A 26,319-nucleotide genomic window follows, 5' to 3' on the forward strand; every position below is an offset into this window, starting at 1 on the left:
CTCAGACATGCTAAAAACTTGAAGCAGCATTTCATAACTGAAATCTGTATGTATTCCGAGAGTTAGGTAATTGTTCTATTTCTTGAATTTGTACAGTGTTTATCTGACAGTTTAAAAAGTATCTAAAGCTTTTTTTTTTCTTTATCAATTTTTCACACAAAGCTGCATTTTATATCTACAACTGCAATTGGCCTGCAGAACAGCTTGTATGTCATCCCCACTGATTGGACTAAGCTCCTTTATCAACGAAACACTAATCATAGTTGTCCACAATCTAATAACAACCTGATACCACACTTAATTAATCATTCTGGCATGAACAGTCTTATCTATTGTACAACTTGGTCAATTGGGTAGTTTTGAAGAGATTCCAAAAACAATTTTCTTTTCTGTCAATTCAAAAAAAAAAAAAAAAACTTACATGCACGTGAGAATTAATTGGCAAAAATGATGTTCCGTTTCATTTTACTTGACAATTGAAGTTGTTCACAGATTAATAAGCACCACCACTGTAAAATTGTTGCATAGCAGGTTTTCAGAAGACATCTATATTTCCAGGCTTATATCAGCTGAATGTGTCCCTCATTTCACAAGACAAATTGAAATGCTTTGTAGCTCTGGTTGAGTAAATGTAGCAAATTGCCAATATCACACTGTACTCTACAAAACTGCTCATTGAAATTGTCACAGACAGCTTCCAAACCACAAATTACGATGCAGTGAGCATTGGAAAGTCATGCCTATGCACAACAGGAAAAAGGGAAAGCGCGATAAATATATTGTGATGTGTTCAATTCTACAGATTTCATCGGTAGAAAGAGCCCATCGCACCTCAATATTTGGGTAGTCATAATGATCAAATATGGCATGACATACACCAGATGTCTCCTACAAAGTTAATCTCCTACTTTCCGTTTGTATTCGTTTCAGGCAGCTGATGTCTGTTCGGTCTCTGCTGATGCCTGCGAGGAGGGTAGATATCTCGCTGATCTTTGGGGTAGCGCCCTTTGCCGTGATACCAGGCAGCACTGTTGATGCTCATGTCTACGCTCTTTGGCCTGGGAGCAGGTTCGTCTCTAAGGAGGTCAGTGATCTTGCTCTTAGGACCATTAACGTTACCTTCAAATGGGGAGGGCTCACTGCCGCTGTGCGAGGCAACCGATACATCACTGATAGCAGTCTTTGACCCGCTAACTGCTGAGTATGAGCGCCTGCTGCTCGCTGCTTCTTGGCCACAATTCCTCTCCCCTATCTTCTCTCCCTCTGACGTTGCATCATCGTTCATTTCGCTGCTCCCCAGCACTGTGTGGCCCTCCGCAAATGAGACGCTGTCATCTTTTCCCTCGCTGCGACCGTCGTGGAGATACTTCGCACGGAGGGTGGGACCCTTGCCAGAGGAGGAGGAGGTGGAGGATGTGGAGGAGGCTGAGCTGGAGTTTGCTGGTACCTTGTTCTGCCTGCCATGATTTCCTGGAACTAACTCCTGCTCTCCTGAGAACTTGATGGCTGGAAAGCTCTGTGCTCTGTCTCTTACTACAGCATTCCGGTCCGAGTGTCCACTTCTGCCATACTGAAAGCTACTGCGAGGACCACCCTGATGGCCGCTGCCCCGTCGGGGGGACTGACTCCGATCCTCACTCTGCCAGGCCCGTGGGCTCTTGCGGCCACCATGTCCAGAGCCCCCTCGGCTCGGCGAACGACTCGGGGAGCGGCTGGGACTCCTCTGTCCGACTTTCAGGAGATCCTGCTCTCGGAAGCTGAGGCTACTGCGAGGATTCTGCTTGGAGCGCTTGTCTGGAGGCTTGACCGGGGCGCGATCATAGTCACCCCTGTTGAGTTCTTTTCGCAAACTCTTCACAGCATTCCGTATGCAGTAGGTCAGCTTGTGGTGAGCACCAAACTTGGTGGTGCGAATGTCAAGGGCTCGGCTCATCACAGCCAGAGCCTCCTTCTTGGACTGGAAACTGCCATCCTCTCTCAGAAGTTTGCCTTCATCAATTAAGAGAGCAAGTAAAACATTGTCAAATCACCTGAAATTATCAAGGAGTTTCATTGTGCATATTGTTCAGTGCCACAAAAAAATGACATTTTGCTATTCAAAAAAATATCCAGTATTCCAACTACATACATGGCATGTCTTCAAGAACTACTGTAAATTAATCTGATCTCTGCAGAAAATCTGAGATGTCTTGCATTCTGGGTGTGGAGGCATGTCACTAACAAGTCATATATAATCTTAGGAGTTATGCTTAAAACAGCAACAACCATTATTTGGGCAAGGGTGCTATAACTCTCAATTTGGAATTGTACACATTGCTGATTAGAGAATATGTAGTTTACAAGATTGTTCTTAACTTTAACCAAAAAGCAGTACATGTCAGTTACAATCTTCGGTTGTTGCAAGTTAATTGGTGAGAAAGTTCATACCATTCTGCATCTTTAAAAGAACTAATCTATCAAATCAGCTATGATGGAAAGCGCAAAACATTCATATGAAAAATGATGTGTAGACACTCGTTCTAATGTCTCAGCAAACAACAAATTTTCAATTTTTGATAATGTGTGCCAGCACCATAAAGCAAGCTTTTAAAATATGAACATTTGTGGAGATTTCCTTAGAGTAAGAGGAATAGCTGTCATTATTCCTGCCTACCCAGATGATACAGTGTCGTGGCAACCAGCAAGTGGTCATCACCGAAGGCGTCCTCTCTGATCTTTAGTGCCCTCCTGTAATATGACTCTGCTCTCAGTCTGTCATAGCTGCATTGGTAGACATAAGGTGTTGAACTCTTAATGCAGTAGTTTTATTTCCGCTTGCCAAACACTCACATGACAGCAATTGCAATATGTCGGTCTGCAAGTAATCTTCTCAGATGTAAGTACTGCTAATCTTCTTTGTTGCACAGTAATATATATCATTTACATTGTCCAACATTCATCATGTCAGTTATCCATAATTCTACATTCAGGATACAAACCATCTCATGTTCATAGGTCTTAAAAACAAAACAAAATGCAAACACTGATATTAAAGGAATATAGGCACATCATTTAATAGCTACCTTTGCTTTCAGCAAGCAGCATTTACACCATGGTAGCACAAAATATGGTCATTTGAAAACAAGAAGGGTCCAAGTGCTGTACTGAAAACCTCCTACACCAACAGCTTTCTGCTTGGAAGTAGAAAATGGGTGTCATTTCAGTGACAGATTCTTGGTTTGAATACACACCTTTCCTCGTTATCATGTCTGCAGTACAACCCTGCAAGCTCATTGAGAACTTCTGCCACTGACGGGTGAGCAGACCCGTACCATCGCTCTCGGACCTGGAGAGCTTCCTGCAGACTGGCTTGAGCAGGGCCGTACTGTTTCATTCTCATTCTGTGGGAGACAAGACAATTTACCGTTAGCATCCATCCAATCACCATCCATTCATTACCCATTCACTATTCATCCATCCTTCTATCTACTATTCATCCATCCATCCACTATTCATCAATCAACTATTCATGCATGCATCCATTCTATCATTCATCCATCCATTAATCCTTTCATTATCTATCTATCCATCCATCCTTTCAATCATCAATCATCTATCCATCCATCCATCCATCAAGGGACATCTGTCTTTCAGGGATGAGAAGTACTGTTAAAAAGATGAAAGTTTGTGTGCATTTTAAATTCAAGAATTTTGCGAGAGCCAAGACACGCAAGATTAAAATGTGTGTGAAAGTTCTTGTCTACACTATTGCACTGAATGCAGGTAACAAATTTTCACAAAAAACTTTGTGTTGGAAAAAAGGCCATCAGCTCCAATTTGTAAAAATTTCATACTGCTAAAATATCTTGCTTTACAGTGACCATTTCCATCATGCATACAAATTATCTACAGTGAAGCTCTCTACATCGCTGCAGTACAACTAAAAGGCAATAGCATATGAGCATGACTTCGGGAAACTCTTATGTTTGAACAATTTGTGAACTTGACTCCCAGATTTGACAGAGGATCATTGTTCTCTACCCTAGGAGCAGTACAGGAATGATCACTTGCTCAGCTGCAAATGTGATATGAATCACTACTGGAGCAAAAGATCAATTCTTAATGGATGACTTATCTCAACATGACACTGAATGATTAAACTCAAACTTGAACCAACAAAAAAATTGATAAATAAATCTTTGGATATAAACTGCTCCTACTGGAAATGGAAAAAGCGACTTTATCAATGACAGGGCCTGATGATGAAAATCTACATTGTAACATGAAAGTAACTTAAGAAGCCTAGTTTTGTCAACTTTGCAGTCTCTAAGGCTTAAAGGGATGGTATAGTAGTGGTTGAGATGAGGATTCAGCTTTGAACCTTTTGAGAGGTACTTAAATAGGAACCACTACATAAAATGCAAAAAGAGCATAAACTTCTAGGAGGAATTCAAATCTTATTTGATGAAAATGGGTTTTGAAATGGCTGAGATATCCAAAAAACAAAGTAAAACAAAGAAATTATAATAAAAGGTGGGTCCCACCTTTTATCATGATTGCTTTGTTTTGGATATCCCAGCCATTAACCAATTTTCATCAAATACACTTTAAATTCCTCTTAGAATGTTATGCTCTTCCATATTTCATTAGAGGTTTCTCATTATCTCAAAAGAAATCATCATCAAACTAGAGAAGCACTCTGAGAGCGCAGACCTCCGCCAAGCTGCAGCTCATTTCCACCACTGATCTTGTTCTTCCACAGAGATCAGTGATTTCCACCCATATGTACTTATATAGCATTGTGTGCTGAAAACCGCCCGATCTCCCAATATAGAAGCCTTTGTTACGTCATAAACCCTCAGCTGCACGGCACGCCTCGCCCTAGCAGAAACTAGAGCACGCACTTTAGTGCGCACATGCAAACCTAAAATACGCGAAGCCTGAGCTCCCAAGTTCATTGACCTTACCTGCCAAATTACCAAAAATCCTTCATAAATTCCCCCAAAATTCTTGGATCACTACCAAAAGTTAATCGTTTGTTACTTGTGTCATTCTCAACCTTTCCTGCAAGATTCATCCCAGTCCGTTAACTATTTTGTTAGTTATTTTGCACACGGACAAACTAACTAACGAACACACAAACACACAAACCAACAGTAACAAAAACATAACCTTCTCCCTTGGCAGAGGTAATAAGAAGCCTAGTTTTGTCAACTTTGCCGTCTCTATGGTATAGTATCGGTTGAGATGAGGATTCTGCTTTGAACTTTTTGAGAGGCACTTTGATAGAAACCACTACATAAAATGCAAAAAGAGCATAAAATTCTAGGAGGAATTCAAATTTTATTTGATGAAAATGGGTTTTGAAATGGCTGAGATATCCAAAAACAGAGTAAAACAAAGGAATCCTAATAAAAGGTGGGTCCCACCTTTTATCATGATTGCTTTGTTTTGGATATCCCAGCCATTAACCAATTTTCATCAAATACACTTTGAATTCCTCATATATATGCTCTTTCATATTTCATTAGAGGTTTCTCATTATCTCAAAAGAAACCATCATCAAAAAATGCCGGAAACATGTAGCCCTGTCTCAACAGAAACTGTACCATCCCTTTAAAGGGGGTCGTGTTGTAAGGATTCCTAGTCCTTCAGAGGAATCAATACCAGACAATGTGTGTCTCTCCCCCACACATCTACTGTCCTCACAACAACAAGGATGATGGTGTATTCACTGCAGCAAATCTGTACCTCATTGACAACCAAATATAGAGTGTGTAGGAACACACAATACAACCCAAGGTCAATGCAATCACTATTGTCTTCGCTTTGTTCAAAGCAACTGAGTTCAGTTCACTTCAGTGGCTACAGACTTGCAACTCTAGCATGCATTTACTTACAGGTGTGCATCAATCAATCAATGAAGTAGGATTTCTGATTACATCTAGTTCAGTCATGCTCCTAAATACCAGCACTTTTCTCCAAAATATGATATAAAATCACATATTTTTATAAACCATACATTTATCATAGCATTCAGAATTCCATTGTTCATTCAGTAAATCTTGAACTCATTAAAGAAGCCTGCAGAACCTACTGTGCAAAAGCCTCCATACGGCAAAAAAAAAAACTGATAGTTGACATCGAAACCATTGATAATGTTGATGCTTCACAATCAGCTGAATATCTTTTAAGCATATATTTTATGTACTAAACCTGGCACTACAAGAAGAACTCAAAACATGTTTTTCTCTTCACTTTGTCACAGCATCATACACTATCCTTTTATAATAGAAAGACTCAAATTATCGGGGCCTTTAGACACCCAGGTTAAGTAATTTGATGTTAAATCAGTCAACAAAATAATACAGTCATGGAATTGTAAGGTTCACATGTTTTCCAGTGCCGCTATGATCACATTAGTTGACGACGTCAATGCCTTACAAGTTGTTCACTGGTTTGCAAATACATTGACAAATCACGTTAAAAATTTTTTTTTTTTAGTAAATGTAACTCTCCCCCACACATAACAAAATAATATAGATTTACTTCTAACAATTTTCCAGATGAATTAAAATATTTTTTTTTTTCTCATTTGGATTAGACAAATAATGAAGGCTTGAGTGTAAGAAAGGACATTAGAGAGGCATAAAAATCTCTCCATTTGCATTTGTGACTGTAACCACATCCCGCTTCAAAAGAACAAATAAAACCTAAAATTCAATAACTTCATCACTTTGTTAGTTTATGACAAAAGTTTCAATTTTCAATGATTCGCATTTCACTCTTCATTCAAACCAGCTTGAACATACAATGGAGATTCACTTAAAAAATAAAAGACAGAAACAAAACAAAACATCCTGGTATGACAAGCACACATGCACAAGCCAGTACTGAAGTTTGTACGGACGACAGGCAAACTGTTACTAAGAAAAGAAACCTTACTTGAGAAAACCCAGGTGGAATTGGGCCGTGGCAATGCCAGCTACACTGCCAGCTCTCTTCATGCACTCGCTTGCTTCAACCAGGGCCTCCTCAGCTGCTCCCACTTGAAAGTCGTGAACTGCCATGTTACCCAGCCGATTGAGAAGTCGTCCTGGGCAGCGGGAGAGAAGAAGGCACTGATGAATGAGAGATACATCAGTGGTATCGGATTTTGCTGAGAAATTATCACCTTGCCATCGTTAACTTTGCACCGCATCAACCCACACAAATATTATGCTTTGGATGTAATTAAACCCTCAAGCTACCAGATAGCCACAGATGACAAATATAGTGTTATTCCAAACACTGTCCCATGTTACTAGCTTTTAGAAACACTTAGGAAAGATCACTTTGGTTTATCTAACCTTGTTTTTCACTTTATGGTAAAATATAAACTGCTACATAATTTTTTTTTTTTTTTTTTAGGAGGGGTTTTTAATCTTTTAAGAGCAAAAAAGCGAACATAGAAGTCACTGTACATCTGCAAATCAAAGTATAGAATGAGCTTTATACAAAAAGGCTCATTTTCAGGGAAACAGACCTAGATTTCCCTGTCACATGAAAGATAAATGTACATGTATGTACATCAGCTCAGATACAAGAGAAACGAATTGCTTACAGATGGCAAAATCAACAAGGCATCAGTTTTAAGTACATATGAGTCTGGAAGACGTACCTTTGCTCTCCAACAGTGGCTTGATGTCATCGTAAGATTCCTCCTCGATGATATGTGCCAGCGTGTTGAGCGCCTTGTTGAAGAATCGCTGGGCCTCGTCCTTGCGGAGCTCGAAGAGGTGGCGCTCTCCGATGCTCTCCTGCACCTCGACCAGAAGGAGCTGCTCCTTGTGTGTCAAGGGGAAACTCTGCCATGGCAACAGAGGGTGAGATGATGTGAGAGGGTTAAATGCTATCTTTCTTCTTTTTTTTTCAAGGGAAAACACTGTTTTTTACTTGTGTGAAATAAAGTCTTTTTGATGGAAGTAGATCCCCATATCTGATAATCAAATGTATTGAATACAAAGTTCATTTCCACTCTGGTCTGTCACATTACTGCGATTACTTGGACAACATGCCACCTACCCTCACAGTAGGTGATCCATTTATAAAATCTGTAAGTCTGAGCTCATTTACACTTGGAGTCACATGAAGCATTCTGTTTTTAATCTTACTGCTGTCCATCCAACCATTTACACAGGTATATAAAGAGCTGCACATTGGTTAAAAGTACACTGGACATGATACAATATATAAATAATGTAAGTGGAGTGTGACAGTGCCAATACCTCTATGATCCTGTCGTACGCCAACATCAGCATCTCGTCGGCTTGTGTAAAGTTCGACTTCTCTGCCAGGAATTTCCCCACGTGCATCGCCAGAAGAGCTCCCTTGCATCGGATCTTCTGTTCGTCAAAGTCTTCTTCATCTTCCTCACTGACCTCCTCCTCCCCTGTTTCATCATTTTCTTCTTCTCTCAGTCCCTGCAGCTCCCCACTACCTTTGCTGCTCTTGCTTTCTCTGCCACTCTTGCTCTCGAATGCATCCCCAAGGCTGTTGACGAGGTCATCCAGCATGTCTTGCTCTTCGTCAGCAAAGCTCACCAGACTCCTCTTGATCTTCTCACTTGCTTTCGCGACCTCCGCATCGCTGAGTGCTGCCTTAATACCGCTTCCCACCAAGCTGCTCTTGCTGAGGGAGAGGCTCTGCACCCCCGATGACACCTCCTCCACATCTTGCCTGGAGATGTTGCTCTCCACTTGACTCTGAGGGCGGCTCTCTGATGCCATCTCGCTAAAGATCGTGTTGCTGCGGCTGCTGTCTCTACCACTTATAGCCCCTGGAGAGAGGGGCGGCAGTGGAGGTGGTGGTGGTGGGGGCAGGGTGCTCTCAGTCCTTGAGCTCAACCCTGCCTCACCGTCATCGCCATCAATGTCGACGTCGGCGTCTGTCCTCGTTGCGCGGCTCATTGTGAGGTCCTCTCTGGGCAAGCGATCTCCATCTTCACTCTCCATGGTGGATTTATTGATGGTGTGCCTGCTCCCAAAGCTCTCAAAGTCATCATAGCTGTTACTGAAGTTACTCCTCCGATCTCTGAAATCCAGGTTGCTGCTGTCAGCTTTGCCTGGTCTTCCATCAGTGAGGTCAATCATAGGGCGAGAGGATGCACTTGTAAAGTTATCTGCAGATTCCCCCCAACCCACAAAAAAAAAGTAATAATCGTAAAAAAATACAATAATTAAGAGAAATGCAGAAAAGATAGATAGTGAAAGTTGTTGTAAGATTTTGGATTCCCAGGGGGCATCAGTCAGAGAGAAACATAATCATGGCTGTTAACAGGTGGAGGATATGATAACATTTACCAAATTCTACAATGAACTAAATAAAGAAGAGTTGCAATATGAATTATCTTTGCCAGGCAATACAATGAAATCACTTACTATGCACAGGCACTGTATAGAATACTCATGCTTCTACCTTTTCAAAAAGCACATTTAAATGTTGTCCCTCAAATTGATACCAATTTTTCTTAGCTGTCAATGTTGAGATCCTAGACAGATTACATACTAATATGTTACATGCATAAAAAGGGGGAAACTCTTTCCCAAACTGTTGAGATTATGGATGTGGAGAGAAATGTCACTCATAAAAAGAAGGCTGCGGAAAACTGCGAATTCAATAGTGGTGAGACAATGGAGTAAAATTGAGTCAAAAGGGGCCTGAGCTTTTGATCCTAGCTGAATTTTTATCACAGGCAAATGACAAACATTTGGGGAAAGTAATCACATATGTGGACTACACACAACATGCACAGTCTGACGAAGGTTAGGGACACAGAATAATGAGAACAAAAGGGGTAGATTAGAAGTCTAAGGCAGGGAGCCAAATAGTTAAAGCAAAGGGTGATTAAAGCGAGGAGAAGAACAAACAGATGGCAGAGGTAGGCCAATGATGATACACAGGATCATAAGGGGGGGGGGGCAATCTGTGAACAATAAAGATGAATAGGGAGGCAACATCAAACTAGAAATGTCGCTAAGGCGACTGGTATGCCTCCACCAAAATACATGATTCTCCTAAAAGGTCTCTAGTACATGTGGTCAATGTGTGATTACATTTTCACAAAACTGGCAAAATATTAAAATGACAAGTTTGTCACAAATGTGTTGAATGTTCACTTTCCTTGACCTAGGTTTAATTGGATGAAGAGGAGAGCATGTATTTGGGGATTTCAGAATCTTAACTTGACTTTGACCCATTGATAAGTTTATGCATTGAGTAATTTTCAAAGTATGGAGAAAAAGTGCAATTTCTGTATTGAAAAGTACATTGTTACCATTTTCATCTGGCCTTTGACCCTAAAATTCATAGGATAATCACTATCAGGCAGAACATGCATAAATATGCAACAAGTTTAAAGATAACTTGAGCCACTTCCGAGATATGGAAGAAAAAGTTAGTTCAGCACTTTCCCTTGATCTTTGACCTTTTGACCTTTGAGGCAAAAAAAAAAGGGAAAAAAAAGAAAGTTTCGAGAGAATCTCTATTAGGTTATAAATGCATACACCAAGTGTGAAAAAAAAAATCCTGCTGGCATTGCATAAATATGAGGGGAAAAGTAAAATTTTGAAGTGTTGCCCTTGACCTTTGACCCCATGAACCCTAAATTCTCTAGATAATCACTGCCAGTCAGTACATGTATATATATACATGTTCCATGAAGTTATCTTGAACAATTTCCAAGGTACAGAGAAAAAGGTGAAGTTTTAATATTTTTACTTGACCTTCTGACCTTTGACCTCATGACCCCAAACTTTCACCAGAGAATCTTAATTGGGTAATACATGTATACACTAAGTTTCAAGAAAATATATTCAGGTATTGCATAAATATGGTGGAAATAGTGGAAATAGTGAAATTTTAGGTATTTGACCTTGACCTTTTGACCTTTGACCTTGAGCATGTGCACCTAAAAGTTGATAGGCACAACTTCCCCCCCTAATACACATACATGCCAAGTTTCAGTAGGATACCTCAAAAGGTTTTCTAGTTACGCCGTCCACAAAATTCATTACGGACGGACGGAAGGACGGACGGAAAGACGGACAGACGGAAGGACAACCAGAAAACATAATGCCTCCGGCACCACTTCGTGGCGAAGGCATAAAAAGATAGAATATAAACATTTCCCTTTATAGGGAGACTTGGAAGCTAAGAGTACACCTCTCACAAAACGCTGGAGTATTTTGTACATATTTTACAAAATGACTGAGATAATAATACGCACCACTTCTTGCACCGACACTGGTATTCTTGATGGTTCTCTTGAATCCCGGAAGATCCCAGTCCATCCGTGTGTTGCTCCTCATAACCATCTCCCCGACGTCGTCTGCGAAGGACACCCGTGAGCCGCTCTTGACCTTGGTGGGGTTGTCCTCGCGCCCAACGGTGCTCACCACCATCTTGGTCAGCGATTCGGTGACATTGAAGTTCTCCTTGGTGAGACGGTTGCAGTAGTGGAGGAGGTCCAGCTTGAGGGCGATGTTCTGGGAGGTGTCCGCCTGCATCGTCAGGAAGGTGCTGAACGGATGTGGGAGAAGAAAATAGAACAATTTTTCATACGTGCCTTAAGTGCTGAAGGAATACTGAAGAAAGAAATCTGACAAGTTTTCATCATCATCCTACATTCACAGCCTTAAGGAAACTCAAGACTATATCAAACTGATTGGATACTGAGGTGATGATGTAAAAGATCAGAGGTCAAAGGTAAATGTTACCATGTAAACTTTACATTCTTCACTGTATCTTGATAAGCATATGATGTACAATTTCTGTCAAATATGGTACATGGATGCTTGAGTACCTCACAAAGTTTATGTTCCATTTGGATACTCTATGTATGTGTTTGCTACACAGGTGATTGTCAAAGTTGCTACGGAATTTCCACAATGACCCCATGAACCACCACATCTTAAATGCTCTGGTATTACAGAGTCTCAGATTGGTGACACCATCAGACGGACTGACAGAAGATGCCACCTTTCTCAGTCAGGGTTCAACCTACTCTGGGTTGGTGATGACCTTGTTGAGACCGTGGATGTCGCCACACCGGTCCAGGTGGTAGGGCAGCTCCTCCACCCGGCGACGGGAGGCGGGCTGGTGGAGGAAGTACTCGGCCAGGTGCTCGTGGCACTGCTGCATCTGGCCGTTGAGTATCTGGGGGAGGAAGCTGCCGGTGGTGGTGGATGATGTCTGATCCACATTCAGGCCGGGGATGACTCCTGGGGATGGATCAAGGGGGGAATCGTGGTTATCACGTTTCATTACAGGTTCAGGGTTCCCAATGGGGCAAAATGCTTTATCTACAAAAATGTAAAACTATGTATGGTCAACTCTCACTTTCTTATATAGGAGCTAAATTGTGGAACGCTTTGCCAAAAAATTTAAGGAGAATTAATACCAGGAAAACTTTCCAAAGTAATTTAGCAAAACACATTAAATCTGTATAGACAATGGTACTACAAGTCAATAACGTTATAACAGCATTTTTATGCATATTTTATTTGTTCACTATGTAACATGTGTTATAAGACCAACACCTACTAGCACCTGTGCTACCTCTTGGTTCTTTTAGCAACCTCATTGTGCACATTATTACCATAAATTGTATGTTTAATGAAGCTCTTTTTTGATAAATAGTTTTAGATTACTTAATCATTTATCCATTATAAATTTGATATGTTTTTATATTGTTTAGACAGCAATGTGTGCTATGTATTGATGTTGATGTAAACATGTATTCAAACTTTCTTGTACATAATTATGTTGTTGTTGTTGTTGTTATAAATAAACTCAAACTCAAACTCAAATATTTTTGGTGGTAGTTGAGGCAATGACAGCAGCTTCACAATAGAGGCCCCATACAGTATGAATTCAACAATCATTAAATGTGTGCGATAGTCGTTTTCATATCACTTCGCACAGTTGAGGTGTTAATTGCCTGCATGCAGGTTCTCTATCTACATGTATAATCAATGAGCTCGCTACACCTTTGTCAATATAAAACAGCTAATATTACAAAAAGAGTACTAATGATTTTGATAAAGACAATACAGTGCACTCCCGTTATAACAAAAACGGTTATAGCGAAATTGCGGTTACAACGAGGTAAAAATTCAGGCCACAACATTATCCACTCTATGTACTTTTATTGTTAATATGTTCGGTTATAACGAAATATCGATATAACGAAATAAAACTGTCGGTATCAAGGAATTTGTTATAGCGGGAGTCCACTGTACTGTTGACCACTAGTATGAGTAGTAGACATATATCATTATTGTTGTTATCATCACTACCATCATCATCTTAATTATCATCATTATTGTCATACCGAGGAGGGAGTTAAGCACAGCATCCCTCATATCCTGGTGAAAGAATCCAAACAGTCCCCCAGGCCGCTCCACCAGTGCTTCGGAGGCGGCTGAGCGGAAGAGGGCAAAGTCAAAGCTGGTGACTTTGGACTGGCCCCGGTATCCCATCTCTTCCAGAAGCGCCAGGATGTCTACTTCACTGAGTCCGTGCCTGGAGCAGACCAAGAGCCTCAGGGTCTCTGCTACCCATCCTGAGAAGGCTGGGAGTTGGGTTGGGATGAGGGAAGATGGATGAAAGGATGAAATGGAAGACAACTGTTACTTGAATTTACAACTGTAAAATGAAAAGCAACATGACATGGAAGTTTTGTTTTATGTCATGTGACAAAATCAGACTTATGTAGAGTATCAGGAAAAGAAACACTTTTAATGAGACAAAAGCAGCAAAAGTATGGAATTAAGAAGATGTAAACTTACCATCAGTGCGCATGGAGGCGGACATTGAGGCTGACAGTCTCCCTTCAGTGCTCCATCCGTACTCCTGGGTCCACCTCGAGATGATGCATTTCCAGAGGTCGCGGAAGGAGGGCGCACTGACGTACCGGTCCAGGAGGGCCGACAAGTTGTCGAAGGTGCCGCAGACCCGCAGCTCGCTGGCCAGGATGGTGAGGAAGAGGGGCCGTGAGCTCATCTTGCAGTTGACAATGGTCTTGAGGTGGCCAGCGTCCAGACACTTGCAGTGCATGGCCAGGTGGTGCTTGATGACAGCAGCCTTGTCCTCTGTGCCAGTGAAGAGCGGCACGGTGAGGGCCTCGCTGTCCTGCCGACAAGACAGCGACTTGTAGGTCAGGTCGGAGCGGATGGTGGTGATGACGATCTTGCAGTGTGGCGGGAGGACTGCGGGTAGCCATTTCAGCTCTTTCACCTGTCGGGGAAGGGATGTGGAACGTGCGCAAATCAATGGATGCATTCTCCATGGTAGACTACACACTTTTAAAATCTCATGCATCTCTACAGATGAAGTCTATTATATGTGAAAAGATGTCTTATCAAAAGACAGAGATCTATACATAAACTTATGTAGGTGGCAAAAGGCCATAATCTTAACCCTAAGCAGGACAATGCTATCTGGAAAAGAAGTGAGTTCGGATCACACTATACTTTATATGGGTGTCCTAGAATGTTGAAGTAACTAACCTTCACCAATATTTGCCATAGAAATGATCACTTAAACCCCAACACACAACATCCATACATCAATTTCAACAAATGCATATTATATTAGAAGTTTAATGAAACACAAATAAAGACCATTTATGGATGAATGAATGGTTTCTCTTTCTTTTCATCTGACAAGAAAGAGAAAAAAAATGGTTGGCACATTCATCATGACACAGAAACAAGCTTAGACTCCACACATGCATTTTCAACGCACCATATTCACAAGGGTAAGTTCAACAATGTAAAGTAGGGAGGTCAGTCTCACTGAGGTAACCCAAATCCTCACCTGGTGGACACCCATGCCCATTGTATTTCCCAGCTCATCAATAGCATCCAGGACCAGGATGCAGGGTCCCATGGCGATGGCGGCCACAAAGGCCTCACAGATGCGGTGGAAGTTGGACAGCTCCTCCGAGTCTCCGCCCGTTTCGGCCGGACCATCCCCTGTTGTGATGCAAACACAATGAGAGAAGGAAATTCATCTCTGCGAGCATCAAAACTTGATTGAAACAGGGTCAGTGACTACACAGGCATTATAACAGAAAAATAAGCCAGCTGAGTCACAATATTTGGTTAGCAACTACAGAATATGGCGTTTGATTCTTTTTTACAAAAAAAAAAATGAACAGACTATGTGAACTGTACACAAATGGGCTACACTTTGTAATTGTAGACTGATCACGTATACTGATTTCTAATATAAATTGGCATGACATCAACATATGCTACAAACTATTTAGAAATGGTTGATTTCATTTAAATTGTCTGTTTACATACAATTGGTGCATGTAACAATAAATTATAAGAGATACACTTGTATATTTTATAGTCATAAATACAACTCCATATAATCTATGTACCTTTGGGCAGGGAGGTGATGCACCTTCTTGCTTTGGGCTACAATAATTTTTCAAATGGTCTCAAAAAAGCTGAAAAACACAAAATATGCCACAAAGTTAATTTATCAGACATCACAGCAGAAAGGTGGGCAGAATGTAAATACATAATTTAACGTTTTCTACACTCAATCATTTTCCTGTTGTCTCACAGGCAAAAAAACAAACAAACTAACTAAAAACAGAATAATAGATACCAGTTTGGTAAACACAGAGTTCCAATATCCTACCTCCATACTGGCCACGGAGTTCGAAGGTCACCCTGCGAAGGAAGCTGCGGATGTCCGTGCTGAGGGCACTGGACCCCACATAATGAGCCAACACCTTGACATTCGGGTGTGAACTCTGGAACTCCCTGACCCAGTTGGCTACCAAGGACGTCTTGCCACACCCTCGTTCACCAACAAGTGTCACTATGGACTTGTAGGCTGGCGCCGCTCTGTACATACAAACAACGGTTTTGATATTGGTAATCATGATACCATCAATGATGATGACAATAAAAGCATTTAAAGGAGTCTAAGGAGGAACACATCAACAAAAATAACAAAAACAATGATGATTATGGTGATGATATTTAAAACTCGGAAAGAGGAAAAGGAGAAGAACAAGACAAAATCAAAGAATACAAAGACCACGTCAAAGAAGGTGACAAAGATGACCCCCCCCCCCCAAAAAAAAAAAAAAAAAAAATTGAGGACGAAGGAAGAAGAGAATGAGGGGAAAAAAGAAAAAAAAATGACAATTTTCATCCATGAGAGCAACACAAGTAGTAGACAAACTCTGCTTTTAATTTGTTACCCCGAAGCTACCATCAAAGACACCAGAAAAATTAATAACTATGGTAGTCAAGATGAGACGAATCAAACGATGATGAAAATTAAAACAATTGGTGTGATATTCATTTCCTGACGAACTATAAGACTTTGTCTGCTACCAAACATCCTATTTGCTTGTTGTATTTGCAGAAAACTTAATACAATATTTCTCAATGAAAACTAAAAGGTATCTGTGGTTGAAAACTCAAGAATACTGAAAAACATAAAGAGAAGCAAAACAGACCAACTAAAAAGTGTATGGATACATAAAACTATATACCGTATGTCCCCAAAAAAATTACAACGGGGCCCTACGCAATGATATCTTTAAAAATATTGTATCAATCTAACTACAAATTCAGGGCATGAAACTATAACTCATTGCCCACATCTTACAGAAAACCCCATTCGATTTGCTTCAGTGGTCAAAGAGAAATGAGGAATTTTGTAGAGGATGTCCGGAATCTCTTTTGTCCAAGTTCTGTCTATTGTTCACACACAAAACCATCGAAGTGCTAAACTTGGAAGAATCAGACTCATGACATGCTTTACTACAATCCCCATTTCTCTGTGACCACTTAACCAAATCGAATGGGGATTTCTGTAAAATAGAGCTAAGATGTTATATTTTAAGACCCTGAAGTAGCATTGAAAAGAAAATAATCATATTGGATGTTATCAATGCGAAAATCTGACTGTAATATTTGTGGGACATACTGCAGTATGTCAAATTTTCGAATTGATAACATCCAAAATAATCGACCTGTCTAAGTGCTACTTCGGGGCCTTAAAATATAACGTCTTAGCTCTATTTTGCAGAAAACTTCATTCAATTTGGTTAAGCGGTCACAGAGAAATGTAGATTGTTGTAAAGCATGTCAAGAGTCTAATTTTTCCAATTTTAGCAATTCAATGCTCTAGTGCGTGAATAATAGACAGAACTTGGACAAAAGAGATTCCTGACATCCTCTACAAAATTCCTAATTTCTCTTTGACCACTGAAGCAAATTGAATGGGGTTTTCTGTAAGATGTGGGCAATGAGTTATAGTTTCATACCATGAATTTGTATTTAGATTGATTAATTATTTGTAAAGATATCATTGCGGGGGGTCCCGTTGTAATTTTTTTGGGGACATACTGTACATTCATAATAATCATAACTCTTGTGCAGTGTGAAAGGATGATGATGATGATGATGATGATGAGAAAGAACAAAAGAAGGAGAAGAAGGAGTAGGAGAAGGATGATAACGCTTCTCGGCAGAGACGTACTGTGTTTTCTTCTTGCCCTTGACGACCACCCACTCCTCGGACTTCTCACTCGTTGTTGGTGTGTCGGGGTCAATCCAAGCCTCGCAGTGATCCGTCACTTTCTGAAAGAGCTTGTCGATCTCTGGCGTCTTCACAAAGACCCTTCGTCGTGTCTCGGCGTACGCCTCGTGAGCAGCCCACTCCCTGAACTGCTCTCCATCTGCATGGAAGTCATAGAATGTAAAGCTTACTGTAGCTCATTTTTTGTCTACCAGGAGTAATTAACATCATTAATCACAATAATGCTCATTAAGGGTTGTTTGTCTACTGTTTTGAATTGATTTCCCTTTGTTGGTCAATTTACAAAGAATATCAATTCATCATTTATGAATGCATCAAGCCATCTATGAGTACATCTCATGCAACTTTTGATTCATCGGAAAGTAATGACTATTAGATGTTGTAGTTAACAGGTTATTTACTGTGAGATCTGGACAGTTTGCTGGGTACATAAAAACATGGCATGCATCTGAGGTTGCTGAAAGAGGGGACTAATATGTTACGTTGCAGAGTGATATATTCTACTGTTGCTGTTTCCTACAGTAGACTCCCGTTAAAACAAAGTCCTCGGGACCTGCAGTTTCTTTTTGTTATATCAAAATTTCTTTATAACTGGACAAATAAACAACAAAAATACATAGAGTGGATAATGCTGCGGAATGAATTTTTACTTTTTGTAACCGGAATTTCGCTATAACCGTGTTCGTTAAAACGGGAGTGCACTGTATTAGTTTTTGCAGTATTAAATGCTAGCAGCAAGGGCACTTCACAGGATTCAGGGATCTTTTCTCTGACAATATTTGCAGAGACATACTGTCTCCACACTGGGGCATGCCATGCTTTACCCATCAAATACACACACATAAACTCCTCCCTTTTTATACACATACTACAACAAAAACAAACCTATACACAAACTCAATGCACAATCCTACACAAAAGAACACACACAAATATTATACGTCCAATACAATAATGTACCCGTCATGAATACACCTCAGAGTACTTGCACATGACCTCCTGTACACTATAAAACAGGATGTCCATTAAACACATTCTTTTCTTTCCTTGCTTTTCTGCTGTTCCCCTATTATAGATCACAACCCTCATAAAGCAATGACTGAAGACTTCAGTTTCAATTTGGATTTTCCCTCAGAAAGCTCTCTTCAAAGCCATCTGATTCAGGTTACAACAAAAGCTCATTAACGAAAAAAAAAAACCTAAAATCTATCTCAAACGATTATAAGCGGCATTGAGTAATTCACATTCAACATTCATTACGTCTTGACTACAAAGACACAAAGTTAGAACTTAATACATTTTTAATTCAGGGCTGCACACATTATTTGTTCTACTGCTCCAACCTGTCTCTGTCCCACCAGTAGATGCCCAGTTGTCCATATTTTACTGGTCTGAACCTAAAATATACTGGCCCTTTAAATTCATGAAATTCTTGCATCAAGTTGAGTAGCACTTTGATTAATTTGGTGCTTATCTACGTGTACGTCAATGTATATGTTAGGGTAATTTGGCAAATCGGTTGCAATAAAGAATTTACTGGTACTGATCATTTTTTCAATTGGTCCAAACTTTTTTTTTTATTGGTAAGTTGGACCAATTAAATTGGCAATTCCTGAAGAGTAACTGTAACAGTGATTTTTACTGGTCTAGGACTGTCGGACGAGTGCCAGTGTTAAGGGTTGTTATCACAAATATGATAGAAGCTTTTACAGGGAAGATGCAACAACAAAAATGGAGAGAAAAAAGGGGCAAAACAGACCAACATCACCAAGAATGTCATCCAGTGGAGGATAAAGGTCATTAATCACTTCCATCCATTCTTCCAGGACCAACTGGCCAAGCTCCTCTGGAGTGCGAAAGAACTTGACCCTCAGGCCCTTGTTGATGATGCGGTGCTTGAGAGCTGTCACTCGCATTTCTGTCTCCGCATTCTCAGCCTGATATATCTGTATGAGATAAGGGTACAAATAAGAAAACGATGTATTTTGAGATGACAAGAAAAAAAAACCTCTTTAGATTTTAAAATGGTCCCATTACCTAATACAAAATCTCGATGATTATTATCATAATGGCGCAGTCAATTTTGTTAGAACTACAATGCACCTCTCAGACGGAAGTGCACACATTCGCATGTTCTGTGATTTTTAAGCTACTCTGAGCTCATGTTTTTGTTCAAACCACAGCACATCAAGTATTACACATCATGACTACTAGTTAAAGGGAAAGTCCATCCTGATGTCATGTTGCATAATTGTATTCAGAAATCAGAAAAATCAGAGAAGTATATCAGTGAAAATTTGGACACAAAATCAGACACACTATGAAAATTTATGAACTGTTAAAGTTCAGGAAGTATCAAGACAAATTGGCAACTCTGTGTGACATAAGAGATGAGCAGGTCTCCATTTGGTTTGTATATAAAAAAAAAGTCACCAAGTTTTCATTTATCTCCTGAGAAAATTTTCCTTCAGACCTGTTCTTAGTATGTTATAAGGATCATGTCTTTGCATGTCCTCCTTGAGCAGTGGATAAGTTCTGTGTCCAACCAAATATTTGAGAAAAATGAAAATGAGTTAACCTCTGTGTACACAACAAATGGAGAGCTGTCTAACGCATGTCACACAGTGTTGCTGATTTGTTTTACTGTCTAAACTTTAACAGGTTGCTTCTTTTTTATGTGTCTGATTTTTTTCACCAAAAATCTTTACTAATTTACTTCTCCAGTTTTTCTGTTTTAATACCAAGTGACAGACATTGTAATGTCAGGATATGGATGGAATTTCCCTTTGGCGAATGAAAAGTGTCACAGATCCTACAAGAGGGACAAATTTCTAGAGGATCTGTCAAAAAAAAAACAGAGTAAAGTTTTTCAGTAGGGTGGATTTGAAGCCAAGAACATGAAAATAAATTATGATGTAGCCTTCTTGGGCATGACAGGATCATGTTGGACATGATCATTGAAGCATTCTTTGAAAATGCATTTAAAGAGGCCTTTACATAATTTGCTGGACCACTCAAAAGATTGTGGTTTTGATTTATAAGACTACAACTGTATTTAAAGGTGTAATACTTTGCAAAGTAGTCTCAGTGACATCATACTGTTCACAAGGCAAGCAAGGCAAGGATTTTACAGTACACAGACATGGAATCTCATCAGCAAAACTTTGCAAGTACATGTACCTTGTATCTCCCTGTTTTAATACCAGGATGCATACTTGACCTCAGATACAACCCACAACTGTTTGTTTAGCACTTTGAACGTGACATGGGCGGCAACGATAATTTACAAACAATGGGCCATGCAAAGTAAATATTTGACATCTTTTTTCTTGGTTTCTTAACCAGATAACTAGTTATTACTATGTCATCAGAACCTTTGATCTGGTCTGCAATTTGTTTCGCTTTGTGCCCTTGTAAGCAAACAATATTCTTTCTTACATTCATTCTCTTTGCTTCAATCAGATCTGTGATTTGCATGATTTGTTGCACAATATCAAGATATTTTCCATTCATGTACCATTATATCCAAGGTCTTGAAATCTATCCACCAATTAGTAAATTATAGAGATAACTGTGAAGTCTTGAATTTCAATTTGCAGCATATCAGAACATCCTAATCTATTGATGTTTAACTGTAGACTATTTGACTCAAAACTTCTTTCATTAATTGTGCTGTACAAAATAAAAGAGAAAACTTATCAGTATGTGGATTTTCATGAGTAATAGATCCACAGAATGATAGATGTAGAATTATACTTTTCAAAAAAAATAAAAAGATTATGGAATTTAAAAGTGTGTAAGGCAATAAGCAAATGAGTATCTGAATATAAAAGTACAAAGAGCGACCAAAGTCCATGGAAGACCATTTCGAGTAAACTTTAAAAAACTTCATATCTTTTTTATTTGTCCAATAATGTTCTATTTAACTGTGATGGGAAGGTAACATTTCTACAAATTAGAACATATATTATTTTGACAATTAACATAATTTTACATTAATTGTGGAGAGGCCATTTTGTGTGATGGACTTGGGTCGTTCTTTGAATCATATGGACTTGGGTCGTTCTTTGATTCATATACATGAGGGCAATTCCACGGTACGTAGGACACAGATGCCGAAAATTCAAAATGATATTTGTTTCAAACACCATACATTTTCAGACAATACTTGAGTTGAAGTTTTAAGAATCATTATGTTTTTCAATAAAAGCGGCCATTTTGATTTTCAAAATGGCTGCCAAAATATGCCTATAACTCAATGGTGAGAAAGAGTGTATTGTCACATAATTTACCTGTATATCCACTTTACTAGTACTCTAAACAGCAATCTTTATATGTATGCAGTTACCAGACATGTCATTTACCACATGATAGAAAAAAAAAGCTGGTTGCTTTAAAGAATTTTATAAAAACTTTTGATTAGTTTGACAATGATGGATGTAACGTCAGTTACCAAAAACAAGGAATTTTTAACTTTATTCATCAAAGAAAGTGAGCTGTATGATGTAACTTAGGATTTCTAATGTATGCCCATATGCCTTCCTTTCAATACCAGAAAATAAGGATACTTGGCATACTGGAGAGTCAAATGAACACATCAAAATGTGTAACGTCAGTTACCGAAACGTCATATACCAGTATGTAACGTCAGTTACCATGACAGTAATCATAACTTAGGCAAATTTTTTTGACTTTAGGCCATTCAATACACCTGGGAAGTCAAAGATTATTAACAAAGAGCAGCAATCCCTTTGATAGGGAATGATGTCATCACCATGGTACACTATGTCCATGGATACATGTTTTGTGGTTCATTTTATCTTATTTATTCATTTATGGGGTTTTTTTTGGTGGAGGGGCTTGAGCTTTTGATTTTCGGTTAAGCTCAAGTTTAAGGTTAAATCATCTGGAAGTTTAGGTTTACTACATGCAATATATAATGCACTCAAATTACTATACAGTACATTCACAGTCCTACAAGATGATAAAGCCACCAAATTTGTAGGCCTAATCAATGATGTGGTTGCATGGTAACCACCTTTTTCTATTAAAAAGCTTGCGTACAGCTGTACCAACAGTTTCATAATCTTTACTAATGACTACTTTTGCTAGCATTTTTCTTTTTTTCTGGAAGCTTACTGAAGTTTCTACCACAAAGCAAATGCAGGAAGAGATATATTTCTTCGCTTGCACTTAAATGTGTGGTTTAGTTAATATGGCACATCTTGAAATGGTACATAAGCAGGCCTGACATAAGGCATGTACTGTCAATACTGTTTGAAACTAACACTGATGTTGCTCAACGTTTAACAATAATGTTGCTCAAAGTGAGAGGTGATTCTAGGGTAAAATAAAAAACTTTTCATATTTGTTGATTACTTTATTTCATTCATGCAGGGACATTTTGGTAATACATGATAATTATGAACAGGAAGATTCGTTTATATAGATCTCAGAATTCTTTCATTGCAAAGTCCTATTTCTTGGTATCTGGGATGTATTTGCAAGCCTTGATATATACCAGTGAAAAGGAAAAGAAAAACAATTACATTCCTTCAAGCAAGGAATAAACAAATGCCCCTTTGACCAAAAAAGCATGCTTCTTCTTCACAGAAAAAAAATATTAAAAAATGTAACACTATTCATTTAAATCATTATAGATAATGGAGATCATTTTGTTATTTGTGGCCCTAACAATGCCTTGAGGGAGAAGGAGTAAAATAAAGAAAAGAAGAAAGACATCACAGTGGATTTCACATGAATATTTTTATTTGTATGTGTTTTTTCCCCATGACCTGAAAGATATGTTTTTGTTTTTTTCACACACAAAATAATCTGTGTTTTGTGTAGTACTGCAGGGCATTATGGGTGGGGTACTCTAGATAGAAACTTTCCTGTTCATTTAAAAAAAAACAACAACAACTTAGTTATGTCAATATTAATACTTGGAACTGCAGTGAATCTAAATGGCTCTGTGTAATCATAACTGTTGAATAAGCATTCAATTAATGTCAAGAAATATCCTCTGGTGCATTTACATGATTTTCGCTCAATTGTGCTATGGCATGGGGGGGGGGGGGGGGAGCTTGCCCTGTAAGGGCCCCACCCCATTTGTGTCTTTAGATTTTGTTTTAATTTGTTGCTAAGTAAATGCCTGGGATTGTTACTGGTATACTGCAGCAGTATAATAACCTGTTAAATAAGTTAGTTCTTTGTAAACCCCATAGCAAAAGTATGTGTAACGTCAGTTACTGACATGTTTCCCTTTAAGTTTTCATTAAACACAAAGAAAATGGACTAATGTTTCATTTCATTTGGGTATTTGTAATTGATGAACCAACGAATGATTCCATATCAAACAAATCACTCTGAAAGGTCAGAATTATAAAATATCACAAAACTATTCCTAATCATGATTTTCCATGTGTAAACCCTATGGCAAATGTAAGCGTAACGTCAGTTACGTAACGTCAGTTACGTAACGTCAGTTACCATCAAATAGAATCACAATTCAAAACATCTAATTAATAATTAATGTAATTGGTGACATTTCCTTATGTAATTTCTTTTCAGGCACATCCAAAACATTCTGTCTTAAAATTGTATGGCCAACATAACGTGAGGTCTAAATTTTGCCAGTACCCTTTTGCTTACTCCACAGATTTTACAGAAATGCAGTGCAAACATCTATTGCAATGCACATGTCAGTGTGCATAGGGGAGGCACCAGCCCACTACCCCAGGCCAGTACACTATGTATCTCCAAAAACAATGTTTAAACAAGAACCAAAATTAAACCCAAAAAAAAACCCTAGTTGGCATCTGCCAGGAAATCGGCAAAGATAAGTCACCTGCAGTGTTGCTAAACTGTGTGTGTACAGGAGACTTGTCTACAGTGCACGAGGCCTTACATTGTACAATCTTGACAACCTTCTACCCTGCATTCACTGTTGTCACATAAAGGAATGCACTGTATAGAAAAAATCAATACCAACATTCACAAACATTTTAAAGATTTTGATTGCTGTGCAGTGCAATGGCCTCAGGCGAGAAGAAGCTGAGCATGTGCTAGATTTAAGTCACTCCATGTCATTGTTTGGATTTAATGACAAACCTTATGACTGGATTATGCAGCAAACAATGTCACATTATCTGGTAATCCCTTTAGATCAAATCAATTTTTCTGCTCAAATACACATCCGTCCAAAGCACAGAGCTGCTTTAACTTATTGTAATTCTATGGGGTTTTCAAATCAAATGTGAGACTGGTAGATCTACACCACAGAAACTCGGTATGCAGAGCACTAAAGTATGATGTCATAGCCACTCGTTGTCATGGAAACTGATTCCAAACAACCTCACCTGGCCCGAATTTAAATGCACTCTGCCAATTACAATCCAAGCAGTAACAAAAGACTGTGACATCATCACTCGGTTACCCTATAGAGACATGTAATATTACACTGTTGCTAGCTACATGTACCTTTTATATAAAACCTGAATTGCTGATTTCAAAATCAAGAACTATCCAAGCTCATGGGCTTGATATGAAAACAATGTTAATGTCAGTATTTTTGGGTTGTTGTTTTTTTTCTTCAATTGTAGGATTAATAATCACCCACCTTCAACTTTTCTTGACGGATACTTTCAGGCAGGTCAAGAAATTTATCTTCAATGTGTCTGACATCCCGGACATAGAAACGACAGAATTTGTTGTCATTCAAGAAGGCCGCCTGAATGATCTCAAGTTCGGTGACGCTGCAATACTGATAGGCTTCTTGCAGGATCCAGTCGTACCCTTTGCTGGCCGCGACGAGATAGTTTCGATCCAGCCACGAGACATTCTTTGGAAGTTTGTCAAGGGAAGAGGGGAGCAGCTTGGCGTCCGCAGGCCTGTGCGTGCCGTATCGTTCCCCAATGAGGCAGATAAAGAACGGGCTGCAGTGGTTCACATACTCCAGACAGAGCGACACTACGTTGCCAGATTGGGCCTGCTCATCATTAATCCCCCAGCGCAGGTCGACGGGGGCAAAGTAGGTCCCGCGAGCATGGCAGACAGAGTTGAGTTGGGGGAAGACGTAGCGGAGGAGATGTCCTCTCTCCTCCTGGAAGTCCAAGAAGGTGGAGCTGATGAAGGGCCGGATGGATTTCCGCCAGCTGAACTGCCGCTTGATGGTGCTGAAACTGCGCTGTAACTTGGGTCTTGACTTCCCCATGCTTGATGCGCCAGGATCGCTGGGAACCACACTACATTAGATTTGGGAGGCCCCTGTCTCAAATATCTGCCTTCCTCACTGAGATGAACATAATGCCCAGATATCTGTGAATGATAAAGAACATAAATGAATCAGTTGTCACAAAGGCAAACTTGAATTAAATGTGTCCATATAATTAAAACATCTCTTAAGAGATGCTTTTAAAGCTTGAAAATTGTGTGGGCAAAGTAACTAAACATGGCAATCTCTGCTTGAAATCAGCCAATACAGAATGAGATTTACACATGCCACTAAACTGTATGTACATGCAGAGTGCTCTTTGATAGAGCAGATTATATGTAAGACTCCACCCACATCAGAACAGCATTTGGTAAATACACACACCACAACACTGCCTGCTGTCAACACTGCAAGCAAGCAAAGCGTGCCGCAATGTATTACAAATCACAGGAAGCACAGAGGCAAGGACAATGTTGGACCTTTACGTTCGACGGTAATTACTCACT

The 26,319-nt window shown here is 39.5% G+C and overlaps 1 protein-coding gene across 1 annotated transcript; it reads right to left on the bottom strand.

Annotated features, from left to right (window-relative positions):
• Positions 1-792: 792 nt before the first annotated feature.
• Positions 793-25,878, bottom strand: LOC139717596 (uncharacterized). The gene is made up of 15 exons (XM_071629106.1): positions 25,220-25,878; positions 19,358-19,544; positions 17,539-17,737; positions 15,679-15,887; positions 14,839-14,996; positions 13,809-14,256; positions 13,352-13,591; positions 12,023-12,239; positions 11,246-11,538; positions 8,247-9,139; positions 7,640-7,826; positions 6,925-7,075; positions 3,231-3,380; positions 2,654-2,760; positions 793-1,989 (listed from the first exon to the last, which is right to left on the bottom strand). The coding sequence occupies exons 1-15, from the start codon at positions 25,811-25,813 to the stop codon at positions 905-907; spliced, it is 5,118 nt and encodes a 1,705-aa protein (XP_071485207.1). The 5' UTR covers positions 25,814-25,878; the 3' UTR covers positions 793-904.
• Positions 25,879-26,319: the final 441 nt, after the last annotated feature.

Source organism: Diadema antillarum, unplaced genomic scaffold, assembly GCF_040938485.1.
Source record: "Diadema antillarum isolate AM-2024a unplaced genomic scaffold, OU_Dant_1.0 scf00000078, whole genome shotgun sequence".
In the NCBI taxonomy this organism is placed as follows: domain Eukaryota; kingdom Metazoa; phylum Echinodermata; class Echinoidea; order Diadematoida; family Diadematidae; genus Diadema; species Diadema antillarum.

Coding starts and splice junctions, on each gene's coding strand:
- LOC139717596 (XM_071629106.1), bottom strand. CDS start 25,813: ATGGGGAAGTCAAGACCCAAGTTACAGCGCAGTTTCAGCACCATCAAG. Junction 12,240..13,351: donor TGTGCTTAACTCCCTCCTCG/GTATGACAATAA, acceptor ATCCATCCCCAG/GAGTCATCCCCGGCCTGAAT. Junction 7,827..8,246: donor CGTACGACAGGATCATAGAG/GTATTGGCACTG, acceptor TTGCCATGGCAG/AGTTTCCCCTTGACACACAA.